At 34.2% G+C, this 13,431-nt stretch overlaps 1 protein-coding gene across 9 annotated transcripts in view; it reads left to right on the forward strand.

Moving 5' to 3' along the window:
- ZNF638 (zinc finger protein 638) overlaps positions 1-11,129 on the forward strand; it is a 102,969-nt gene extending 91,840 nt beyond the window's left edge. For 7 of the 9 annotated variants that reach the window (XM_079111397.1, XM_079111398.1, XM_079111399.1 and 4 more), the window contains 7 exons: positions 2,315-3,527; positions 4,113-4,178; positions 5,004-5,946; positions 6,761-6,868; positions 8,045-8,146; positions 9,104-9,222; positions 10,811-11,129. In XM_079111397.1, coding sequence (XP_078967523.1) covers positions 2,315-3,527; positions 4,113-4,178; positions 5,004-5,946; positions 6,761-6,868; positions 8,045-8,146; positions 9,104-9,222; positions 10,811-10,876 — 2,617 coding nt within the window. In that variant the 3' untranslated portion in view covers positions 10,877-11,129. The remainder of the gene's footprint in view (positions 1-2,314; positions 3,528-4,112; positions 4,179-5,003; positions 5,947-6,760; positions 6,869-8,044; positions 8,147-9,103; positions 9,223-10,810) is intronic. The other 2 variants (XM_079111400.1, XM_079111405.1) reach the window with 1 other exon arrangement.
- Positions 11,130-13,431: the final 2,302 nt, after the last annotated feature.

Consider the following 13,431-nt stretch of genomic DNA (forward strand, 5'->3'; position numbering starts at 1 on the left):
TATTTAACTCTTGACGTTAATAATGTCACTTATTTGACATCTCAAACTGACTTTCCAACCTGAATTGATCACTATTGAGGCTTTCTTCCATGTTAGCCAGGTATTGATTTTTGGTAAATGAATTCTATAAATTTTTAAAGAGAAGCACAGAAGGACAAATATGGAATTAAACCATTTTTCCACGTAAGTCTATGTTCTCTTTCAAGTGTAGAACTGCATAGTGATTCATTTTGTATAAAATATAATAACTTTTTATAGACAAACTTTAAATATGGTAAAGGGGAAAAAGTCTTGCTATATCCTTGAGCCAGGAATCAAGATCCTCTTCATTGTAATTCTTCCAACCCCAAAAATGTTTGTAAAGGTTTTAGGGTTAATATGCAGTTCAGTAATGATTCAGGAGTTTGAGTTTATTCTTCATCATCAGAAATGAATCTTATATTTTGAGAAATAATATTCGTGTAACTGTGTATATGACAACTTCTTTTGTCATGTATGTGCTTGGTCACAAACTGTATTTTGACTAGTCCTAAGAATTTGGAACACTTAAAATCAGCCATCGGTATTTTTGATATAAAGGATGTGAATTATTTCAAATGAAATTAGCCTTTCATCATACAAAGTTTAACTTTTACCGTAAATAGAATACATATTAAGGTCTGTGGTTCCTGGCTGTTTAGCTCAAATTATTCAAACTTGGTGCCTTTGCGACTTTTGAACAAACAGGTGTTTCTAGTAGAAAAGTGTTCTGTTCTTCTTTGCAAGCCTAATTAAATTTACCATCCTTTGGGGAGAACAAGTTTATTTGTTCAAATGATTAGACCCTGATTTGAACCTTTTCCATTCTTCTTAAATATGATTAACATCTCAGGACACAGGTACACATCATCTTGCATTGTCAACTGAAGGATATGTAACTGTCCTTGGAGAAGCATGTCAAATTAGTACTCTTAACTGTGAAGTGTTGGTAGGGTAACCATCATTTTCTGGTGTTTTCCTCCAACTTGCTGCTTCTAATGTAATTATGTAAATATATTTGTTAAACATTAATTTGTGTTGCCAGCATGCTAGATATTGTCTTCAAAAGCTAAGATGTTCCTTATTCTCCTAAGATAAATTCTGATCTACAGAACATTAATATTAAAAATACTTTATTTTGTCTCTGCCTCAGTGTAAGTAGTGGAATTATAAGATCACACACTTTCGTTTGCTTTGGGTTTGGGAAGACCATGATGAGATAACATCAATTACATGTACTTGGGTGTGTATTTTCTCTATTTCTTCTGAATAATTAGAATTTTATATTATTTTTAGTCACTAGAAAGGTTTATTTTAATAAGAACATATATTCCTTTCTATAATGTAGCCAGAGATAAATGTTTTATAATAAGACGGTATGTTCATGTTCTATCCGTTTCACCTATAAGTTTCCAACAGTTATTTAAAAAATATTTCCAAAGAGAAATCTCCTTTTAAGTATATCATTAATAAGTATAATTCGTGGGAGATTGAAAGCAAATTTTTACATCTCTCACATCCGAAAATGAGGGGATATGGTTAAGAGTGGCATTTCCCCCTACCAGTTTTTTTTTTTTTTTTTTTTTTTTTTTTTTTTTTTTTTTAGGTAAAGTTCACATACAGAATTTTAATTTAATTGTAGAACTGTATACATATTTTCTTATTTCATTTACCTCTGATGAGAGGATAGGACCTCTAGTAATAATTCATGGTATCTCAAATTCACATTTGGTCTTCCAGTATGAAGTATAAACTTGACACAGCAGAAAAAATATTGATTATAACTCAGAGGAGTAAAATGAACAAACATATCAACAGTCATACGTCTGTCATTGTTTCCTTTGAATTAAAGAGAAATCTTCAAACCAGGTGGGGTGCCACATGCCTAAAGTCCTAGCAACTTGGGAGGCTGAGTCAGGAGGATCAGAAGTTGGATTGAGCCTGGGTAACTTAGTGAGACATTGTTTCAAAGTAAAAAAAAGGGCTGATGATCTAGCTCAGGGGTAGAGAACCCCTGGGTTTAATTCACAGTACCACCAAAAAAAAAAAAAAAAAAAGCCAAAAAACCTCAGTAGGATGAAGGATCTCTTAAATTTTTACATTGTTTACATACTTACACCAGAACATCTTAACCACTTTAATGCTGATTGACTGGATTTCCCAGTGCTTATTACGAATGCTTCAGGAAGTCTTTACAATTGGCATCAACAGAATTATTTATAATGGTTGAATTCTCATCATAGTTTGATTTTTGTTTGTTTTTGTTTGTGTTCTTTTTGTTTTTAAATACTTTTAGCCCTGACTTGAAAAACAGTCCAGTTGATGAAAGTGAGGTGCAGAAAGCAGCTGATAGTCCCTCTGTTAAACCTAGTGAGGTTGAAGAAGAAACTACTCCCAATATTCAGACAGAAACTTTCATACAGCAGGAAGAGCCTTGTGAGGAAGAACCTGAAAAAGCGCTGTGTGACTCTGATTTTGCTATTGAAACATTGGAAATTGAAACTCAAGGGGAGGAGGTCAACATAGAAATTCCTCTTGTAGCATCCACTCCGGCTAGTATTGAATTATTTGTGGAAAATATAGAGGAGTCTGCTTTAAATCAACAGGTGTGTACCAGTGACTTTGAGAAGGAAGAGGCAGAAATTATGAACCCTGGAACAGAATTACCAATATCAGATAGTGTACTTATAGAAGAAAGGAATATCAAAGGAATTCTAGAAGATTCTCCGTCTGAAACAGAAGATTTCTTTTCTGGAATCACACAGTCTATGGTAGAAGCCGTAGCCGAAGTGGACAAACAAAGTATTTCAGGAATAGTGCCATCAACTTGTGTTACGACTGTAGCATCAGGAATTTGTACTGGGGATGAGAAGATAGTGAGCAAAAAGGATATTTCTGAAAAAAGCAACATGGATGAAAAGGAGGAGAATGAAATTAATACCAAGGAAACCAGAACGGATCTACAGATAGGAACAGAGAAGGCTGCAAAGAATGAAGCTAAGATGGTTGCAGAAAAATTGGAGATTATGGTAGCAGTGAAAGAAAAGCCTGCAGAAAACATTGTAATCAAGGCCTGCCCAAATAAAGGAGTGGGTCAGACCAATGAGCCTGATGAAACTGGTAAAACTAGTATGCTGGCTGTATCAAATGCATCTAGCAGTAAATCAAACATTAAGGCTGCTATGGTCTCTTCTCCTAAGGCAAAAACTACGGCGGCAAAAACTGAAAATCAGAAAAGTTTTCTAAAATCTGCGCTCAGAGATCAAGTAAATACTGAAAAGAAACTTTCAGCCAAGGAACTTGGTCTACTCAAAAGTACCAGGTCAGGCTTGGCAGAAAGCAGCAGTAAATTCAAACCCACTCAGAGTGGTGTTACCAGAGGAGGTAGTGGAAAGATCTCAGCCCTGCAAGGCAAGGATTCTAAACTGGATTACAAGGAAATAACCAAACAGTCTCAGGAAACAGAGGCTAGACCTTCCATCATGAAACGGGATGACAGCAACAATAAGGTGAGGAGAGTAAGAAGATGACTCAGTGTGTCTTTGAAGTGCTTAGCTCTGTTGCTGTAGCTATGGAGTAGGAGATGTAACCTTGTTTCATATTTTCACCTCCTCCCTCTGCCCCCACAAGCTCTCATTTCCCTTTCTTAAACAATTCCATTGAGTTAAGCCAGTAAGCATTTAGAATATAAAGCTCAAAATTCATAATTAGTTGGAAAAGCATTATTTGGTAAAAAGTGTAACTTTGGTTTAAAAGGAAGGTCTGTAGTGAATCTCCTAAGGTGATTTAGTATTCTCCTGAGTGAGAAAATTTTTCTTTGAATTTGAAGCTTCCTTTATTTGGTCACTTAATTGTCCAACTCAGAGATTGTGGATATAGTAAAGAAAAGATCTGTAAAACTGAATTTAGCTACAACTTACAGAGACTATGCCTGTACTATTAAATGACCAGTAACTTAGTTTTGTATACTTGTTAAATATTTGCATAATTGTGTTAAGTTCTGTTTTGTGGTTTTTTTGTTGTTTTTTTTTTAAAGAACATTAATAACCTGGATGTAAATTCTATTTTCCTATATTTCTTACTTAATATTTCAGGCTTTGTCTGGGCAAAACACTAAGAATTTTAAAAGCACCACTGGTAGAAGTTCCAAATCTAAAGAGGTAAAAAATAATCCATTAACACCAGCCCTTCATTTCCATCCTCCCATCGAAGAATTCATCTGTCTTATAACTTGAGTCTGCCTTAAAATAGTTGATAAAATGTTTAGAGTTGGAGAGGTATAGAGTAAGAAATGGCAGTGAAATGTTTTATTTTTGACCCTAGCACTAATTCTACTACCAAAATTTTTTATTTTGCAGTAGGCTACTGAGTTTATTACATGTACTTGTAGTTGATCATTGATAGCATACTAAATGTAGGAGCACTAATGAAAATTGGTTTCTGTAGGCACTGTTTTTCAAATTACAGATGTGTTATTTTCAAAAATGATTACATTAACTAATAATGATTTCATGTAACTTTATCAAAATATGAACTTTATTTCTTAGCATTGTATAAGTTAAAATATGTATTGTAAGTAAACTGGTCAATGGAACAATCTGAGCTATTTACTTTCTAGCTTTTAAAAGTCCATTAAGTGTCCCAGAGCACTTACTAGATATTTAACATGTGGAAGAGTAAATTCTTTATATTGTTTGACAGATGCTTAAATGTGGTATTTTTATGCCATTGTTGTATTGCAAAACTCATCATGTAAGAAGTAATTGTGAAATTGGAAGATGGATAGCGTTGACTCCCTTTAACATTTACTGTATGAATTATACTTAATCTGTTTGTGGAGGCTTTAAAAAATTTTTATTTTTATTTTAACTTATAGGAAACTGCAGTAAAATTCATACAAATGATCTGCCTGCACATTTATTGTGACCATTTGCAACCTGAGTGGTCAATAATTGTTAATGCTGTGATTTTTAACTTTCCAACAGGAACCATTATTTCCATTTAACTTGGATGAATTTGTTACTGTGGATGAGGTTATAGAAGAAGTGAATTCTTCTCAAGCCAAGCAGAATCCATTAAAGGGAAAAAGGAAAGAAGCTCTTAAAAATACTCCTTCCTCTGAACTTAACTTGAAAAAAAAGAAAGGGAAAACATCTGCTTCTCATGGTGTTGAGGGAGAATTATCTTTTGTAACATTGGATGAGATTGGGGAAGAGGAAGATGCAGCTGCACAAGCTCTAGTCACTGTGGATGAAGTAATTGATGAAGAAGAACTAAATATGGAAGAAATGGTAAAAAATTCAAATTCACTTCTTACATTAGATGAATTAATTGACCAGGATGATTGCATTTCCCACAGTGAACCGAAAGATGTTACTGTTCTATCAGTGGCTGAAGAACAAGATCTTCTCAAACAAGAACGCTTGGTAACTGTGGATGAAATTGGAGAAGTAGAAGAGCTACCTTTAAATGAGTCAGCAGACATAACTTTTGCCACTTTAAATGCTAAAGGAGATGAAGGAAATGCTGTAAGGGATTCCATTGGGTTCATTTCTTCTCAGATGCCAGAAGATCCTTCTACTTTAGTCACTGTAGATGAAATACAGGATGACAGCAGTGATTTGCATTTAGTGACTTTGGATGAAGTAACTGAAGAGGATGAAGACTCTCTGGCTGATTTTAACAACCTTAAAGAAGAACTTAATTTTGTTACTGTTGATGAAGTTGGAGAGGAGGAAGATGGAGACAGTGATTTAAAAGTTGAATTAGCACAAAGCAAAAATGATGGTCCTCTAGATAAAAGAGGAGATAGAAAGAAGAGAGCCATGGACACAAAGAAGACAAAACTTGAAGCCTTGTCCCAAACAGGTCCAGTAAATGAGAATATTACAGAAGATCTGAAAACCATGATTGAAAGACACTTAGCAGGTAGATTCTTGGAAGTGGTAGTTTTCATGTTTTTTGAGAGGGTTATATTTAAAATTAATGTAAAAATATATGTTGTGGCATTACCAGTAATTTCACCCTGCATCGATATAAGCCAGCAAATAAGAGTTATACCCGACAATATTTTCCAAAGAAATGTATACAAGTTTCACATAGTTCCCTTAATTTTAGAGCAGAACTTCTACTCCAAGTTGTTAAACGTCAAGAAAGGATGTCAAAACCAGAAAACAAGCTATAGAGTAGCCAAATTAGAATTGGAATGATAATACTATATTTACATTGTGGGAAACACAGCTTTTGATGATTAGAAGGATGTTTATACCACACTGCCATCCAGTTTTTGTTTAAACTTAGGATTTAGAACAATTCATGTGTGCAATTTTATTTTAAAGTAATATTTTGATGGTTTAGAATAATAGAGCAGCACTTGTAGGATTTGAAGGCGATAATTTCCATTAAAGAAAATCTGGGGAGATTTAAACCAACTAAGAATAAAATACTAAGTCCCCACAGTCTTATGTAATAAATTTTAAAAACATGTGTAGCCACCTTAAGTAAAGAAGATAGGGAAGAAGAGTTGTTTGGAATGTGATAAATGGGAACATAGGATGTTTTAACTACAAGGAATATTTATTAAATGAATTCTATTTTATAATAGAAATAGGGTTTCTTCTCAGCTTTGGGTATTGTTTTCTAAAACTAAAGGGTTGAAATTGTTATTCAATTCAATATGTTTAACTTAAAGCAGTTTAAATACTATTACTAGAGCAATAAATTTAGTCTTTCTGTTTTAAAGCTAAAACACCAACGAAGAGAATTAGAATTGGTGGTAAAGCACCACCCTCAGAAAAAGCTGTTGCAACAGAATCAGCAAAAGGTGAAGAGGCCTTCCAAATTAGTGAAGGTAAAGCAGGATTGTTGGGGTGTGGAGACAGTTACATAGCATGAGATGGTGATAAAAGTTCCAAAGATTACCATCTAAGTAGAAAAGCAGTAGAATAAAACAGGAGTGGAAAATGGCAGGTTTAGAATTATTAGGTACTGATATGATTTTTATCTTTATAATTTAGAGACATAATGGAACATTGATATTACAATGAGATGTATTTGTGAAAATGATCTATAAAAGGTTCTTCCAATGTTGCAGCATCAGGTAGAAATGATCTAACTATTTTTCATGCTTCCAAGCAGCCAAACAATAACAAAATGTCCGAATAACATTAATAAAATTTAAGTTGAAACAAAAAAAGGAATAGTGTCCAGCAAGGGAGAATACTTCACTCAACAAGTGTTTGGCTTTGTGTCCATCATATTGGATACTCTCTCTAGTAAAATGCTGAAAAGTATAGGAAAGAACACAGAGTTCCTGATTTCAGGGAATTTATTGCCAGGATGATTTAAATAGCACTATAAGGGTCTTCCTTTACCATTCTCTTTGCAGCACCCTCCTTGTCTTCCTGTTCTATTTTCTGTAAGGAAAAATTATCAACCATGATTCATTCCAAGAAGTTCTTTGAATCTTATCTCAGCTGGGCCCAGAGTGCTATCCACAGCCCATTAGAGGTCATTCACTTTGCTGAGCTTTAATATTTATAATTTCACTTTTAATTCTGTTTTAGTCTATCAGTTTAGGCTCATTAATTTTCTAGGTTGACGGTGGGGGGGATACATCAGAATTATTCTCTCCTAGTATCCTTTCCCCTAATTTCCACTTAACTCCTCAACCTAGCACCTTACATAGACAAGTTAACTCTTCCTAGTAACTGTAGAACTTGACTACTTCTGTTCCCCTGTAAATTTATTCTGAAACTTTATATAAATAAGATTTTCTGCTAGCTTTAGCCCTTTACCTCTAAATGCATTTAATAAATCTAAACAGATTGACCCATATACTTTTTGACATCAGACAGTCTAGAGAATAGTAAATGCAGAATAGTTAGGTGGTATAAACCAAGGAGGATTTCCTTTGATTTCTAAGTTAGTCATTGAAGGTAGGGATTATCCAGCACTAACTTCACAAAGTCTGTAAATCTATTTTGAATAGCTTCCTTTTTTCCTTGAAATTTTTTAATGACTTTAGTTGATGAAGAATCTGGATTAAAGGATTCAGAACCAGATCGAAAACGCAAGAAGATTGAAGACTCTTCTTTAGGCAAATCAGTGACACCTGATATCCCAGAAGGTAAAGTAAAAATTACATTCTTTTCCTTTTCCCTATAAAAATTCTGTACCACAATAATTATTCTGTTATTTAAATGAATTATTGAATAATCTTGCTTGTTATTTCTGAAAACAGCTTAAGTAGGCCTTTTTTTTTTTTTTTTAATACATGGCAGGGATATTTTTATTGCCCTCTTTTAAAAAAACCTGGCATATATGTTTCCTGTGTTATTTCTGGTGCTTTCTTTGCTGCTGTGGTGAGAATTGAGTTGCACTTGCCCAGACAGAAACTCCAGTTAGGCAGAATATGCAAAAAAAAAATTAAGTTTGCAAACTTTTTTCATGATTCTTTATGAGGTAAGCTGAGGGGTCCTTGTTTGTTCAGCTAGTACACTCCACAAGCAGTTGCCCATTATTCTGCTTCTGCCTCTTATTTTTTAACAGGGTATTCCTAAAATGTTTATTTTTGACTCTGTCAGATTCTATTCTGAAGGATAATGGAACAGTTCTTTCTAATTCAACCTTATCCATGAGAATTTATTCAGTTTGCATTATACCATTTTAGTGGAATTCTGGCATTCCTAAGAGTCTCTGAATTTTTTTAATTTTTTTTTTTTTTTTCTTTTTTGGTTACTGGGGATTGAACCCAGGGGCATTTTACCACTGTGCTACATTCCCAGTCCTTTTTAAATTTTGAGACATGTTCTTCCTAAGTTACTGAGGCTAGTCTTAAACTTTGATTCTCCTGCCTCAGCCTCCCAAATTTCTGAGATTACCGGCATTTGCTACTGTACCTGGTTATAATTTCTTAAAAAATTAAAAATTGTTTTGTAATTAAAGTTATTGCTCTTGATTCCTGAGTATATAGTGTTTACTATCCTTATATGTAAGTATACATACTCTTTTAATATGTTTGGATAGACTGATCTGTTAAAACATTATTAATTTTCTTCCTTTCTCTTCTCACTCTATCTTAAAGATTTAGATTTTCTTGTACCGAAGGCTGGATTTTTCTGTCCAATTTGTTCCCTCTTCTACTCAGGTGAAAAAGCAATGACAAATCACTGCAAGAGTACACGTCATAAGCAAAATACAGAGGTAATTTTTACTTATTAACTCCTAAAAATCTCCAGGTGCTATTATTGTCTTATAATTGAACTAAATATCTATCCCAAATATACATTTTTCCCCTTTGCAAGAACTTTTAGATGTTCTTGTCCTTTTATTCATCTAAGTCCAAAATCTTATTTTCTTCTTCACTGTACCTTGCTAGTGATTTCTAGCCCTTATTTCTTTTCCTTAAACGATAGCATTTGCCAGAGTAGATTCTGCAGATCAATAGTCTCACGTGACACTCAATTAAAGTGTGAGAAACTACATATTCTGATACCCTGTTACAAAGTCATATACGTGTTAGCATACTAACCTTTCTTCCAGTAAGTAATATATGGGAAACAATAAAATTTTTAGTTGCTAGCCATAAAGAATCCTGCTTAAGCTTATGTAATGCAATTTCCTAAATTGATTGATCACAAAGCCCTCTTTTTAAAGTTTTGCATGTTTAGGCAGCGCTGCTCTAGAGAATCATCCTTAGCCATTGAAGCAATGTTCTGATTACTCCTGAATGTTTGAGATTGTTTTATGTGTCCTTTCTATCGAATTTATGTCACAGACACTCATCAAACACTGAGCTACTATGTGCTGAAAACTTATTTAAATCCCCTCGTCAACTTTAAAAGGTAGATGTTATTCCAGCTTTAGAGATGAAGACTCAGACTCAGGATTACATTTCTAAACCCAAGGTCACATAGCTAGTTAGTGGAAGACCTAGGATTTAATCCTAGCTGTTTTGTTCTAGGCTCAGACCCTCATACATTTTGCTTATGTTCCCTGTGCATTTAGCTTTATTGTGTCATTTTCCATTTAAACTCCCTGTCATAGGGCTCTTGAAATAATATTTAAACTTCTTATTGTGGGTCCATATAGCCCTACCTGATCTGCTTTGGAACTTCTCTGAAGTCAGCTTTTTATTTACTGGCTATATCCCAACTTTTCTGGCTTTCTCTTTTTTTTTCCCCTACAGTACTGAGAATTGAACACAAGTGCACTCTACCCCTTGACCACATCCCCAGCCCTATACCTGGTCTTTTGTTCTGCTTTTTTATTCATGAGGGCTCCTTGCCAGCTTTATATCTTTATATTGCTGTTCCTTTCCTTTCTCTCAATTCCTCTTCTTGACCCCAGGTCTTCCTCATCTTTTTGGTTTCAACTCAAATATCAGCTCCTCAGAAACACCTTTGCTTAAGAAAGACCTAGCTAAAATAGGACATTCCATCTTGCCCTCACCCCAAGTCAACCTAATCAGTTGCCTTGTTATAATTTTAGAGTGCTTACTACTACCCAAAATTACCTTGTTTATTTTTGTTCTTTGATTGTTGTATACAATGTCTATCTTGTTCACCACTAAATCTTCAAGCACCAAGCATAAAGCTTGGTATATCGTAAAATATCAGAAGATTGATGAATGAAGAGAAGGAATACTAATAAAAGGCACTGTGTTTGTAATCTTTATTTTTTAAAGGTGGGCACTTTTAAATAGTAAATGCAATGAAATACATTAGAAAGATTTTTACATTCAGGAAAATAATATCTAATAATTATTTCATATTGCAAATTGCTTTCACAGAAGTTCATGGCCAAGCAAAGAAAGGAAAAGGAGCAAAATGAGGCTGAAGAAAGAAGCTCTAGGTGATTGAGAGAAAGGGGAAAGAATTCATTAGAAATTTGTTTAGGGTCCAGTTGATTTGTGTATTTTTGTTATCACTTAATTTGTAATTTTTGTTTCAGAAGCAAATATTCATGTTGTACAAATTTCTGATTGCCCTTGATGTAGAGAGACTGATGGGGAAAGTATGATGGGTTTGATTTTTATATCAAATCATCAGGCATGGAGAAATGTCTTTTAGAAGTGTTAAAATAAATGTTCCTACTGTATATTTAAAATACCATGTTGTATTTGTGGCTGATTTATTAAAAACTTGCTTGCCTCTGATTGCAGACAAGGTTCTTTCTACAACCCCTGGGATTTGGGATGTTTGGGAATTCTTCACATATTACTGGAAGTCATAGAATGACAATGTTTAACTTTGTTCATCCATCCATGTTTTACAAGTCAAAGATTTCTTTAAATGCTCGATTTTTCTAGATAAAATTAGTTTACATCATCTTTGACCCAGGTAAGTTTTGAATAAGCTATTGCTTTAATTTAATTTTACCTATTTATTTATTGGTACTGGGTATTGAACCCCGGAGTGCTTGACCACTGAACCACATCCCCAGCCCTATTTTTTTTTTTTTTTTTATTTTGAGATAGGGTCTCGCTAAGTTGCCTTAGGGCCTTGCTAAATTGCTGAGGCTAGTCTTGAACTTGCAATCCTCCTGCCTCAACCTTTTCAGTCACTGGGATTACAAGGTATGCACAACCACACCTGGTCGACTTTAATTTTCAGATGTGTTCTGAAGATTTTTTTCCCCCCTGCTTCTGTTAATACCACTTCTGCCAGGAGCCTTTTAAAGTAGCTTTAAAGTAGCACTTCTCAAGCCATTATTAGCTTGAACCTACAGAGTAGCCTTTACTTCCTGTGAATCTTTACATTTTTTTTTTTTTTTTTTTTTTTTTTTTTTTTTTTTTTTTGGTACTGGTGATTAAGCTCAGTCACTAAACCACTGAGCCATGTCTCCAGCCCTATTTTGCTTTTTTTTAAGAGTCTATCTCACAGGGTTGCTTTAGCACCTCACTATTACTGAGGCTGGCTTTGAACTCTTGATCCTCCTGTCTCAACCTCCTGAGCTGCTGGCATTACAGATGTGCACCACCATACCAGGTTTACAATGATTTTTAAACCCTTTAGGTTATTATCTAATATTTTTGTAAAAAGTTGTCAGAGTAACAAAAATAATTAAGTGGATTGTTAGAAGGTGCTGAACTAGTCCTATACTGTAAATATTTAGATTAGGTCATATTTCAGAATTGTTTTAGTAGGTGATTCCTTAGAATGTGCCCAGTAATAATAGAAAGAGAATGAAAGAATAACAATAAAACAACTTTTTAGATCTCTTATTCCCATGACAGCACAGGAGTTACATCAGAGCCAATAAGAAGTAGAGGGAAGATCAGAAAATAGCACTTCTTGCCAGGTGCTATAGCACATGCCTGTTAAACCCAGTGATTCAGGAGGCTGAGGCAGGAGGATCCCAAGTTCTAGGTCAGCCTCAGCAGCTTAGCAAGATGACAATGCCCCAAATATGTGGTAACTCAGTGGTAGAGTGCATCTGAGTTCAATCCCTAATACCACAAAAAAGAAAAAAAAAAAAAAAATAGCCATTCCTTGTTACCTCCCACAAAACTCAATGCACATTCAGTTAAGATTTAGCCATAGCCTCAGCAACACTACAAAAGACTATATAACACAGATAGAAAGTGGAGTAAGGAGAGGGAAATGTCAAGAGTCTGTTGGAATTACAACCCATGTAAGTAGGTGAGGTAATAGGAGGAAGAAGAACTAGTAAAAGGCTGGAGAATAAGGTACAGCAATCTAAAGCACCAGAGTGAGTAAGAATCTTGCATTTCTCCTAGGTCTGCTTTTGTAATTTTTATAACAAGGGAATTTACATGCTGCTTTAATTTGTCTGGATCAACATTAGAGTTTAATCTTAAGTTTGACTTAATAAAAGTCAAACTCTTTTATTTCCTTCTAAATAATTATGTGGGGGTGGAAAAAGCTATTTTGGAATTTCTAGTCTACATTTGAATAAAAGGAATGATTTTATGCTAAAGCATAAAAATGATACAGATTTTTTTTGTTTCATTCTAGTGATTGATACTGACATGATAAATGATATTCCTCTCTAGTGCTTCTTGCTGGTTATTTTTTATCATGGAACTCCAAGTACAAGTGAGGTTTTTAAAAAAATAAGCAGTTCTTTGCATATAATTTTCCAATTCTTGATGTTTTCAGGAAACTTTGAAATGCCTCCTTCCTTTAGTCATACCACACATATGGAATATGCATGTTCATAGCAGTTTCTGCTTATTAGTGGCTTGAGGGATGTAATTTGGATTACAGCCTCCTTTATAGGTTCTGTCATTTCAACACCTTGATGCCAAAGCAAAAGTAGATGGCATTCAACATGACCTCTCTTTAAGTTTTGGAATTTATTCCACTTGCTATTATAGAATGCTGTGGAAACCTACCTCTCCAAAACTGCTCCTTTGTATTTTTTTTTTTTTTTTTTTTTTAATTACAG

Source organism: Sciurus vulgaris (genome assembly GCF_902686455.1).
Source record: "Sciurus vulgaris genome assembly, chromosome: 14".
Taxonomy (NCBI): Eukaryota; Metazoa; Chordata; class Mammalia; order Rodentia; family Sciuridae; genus Sciurus; species Sciurus vulgaris.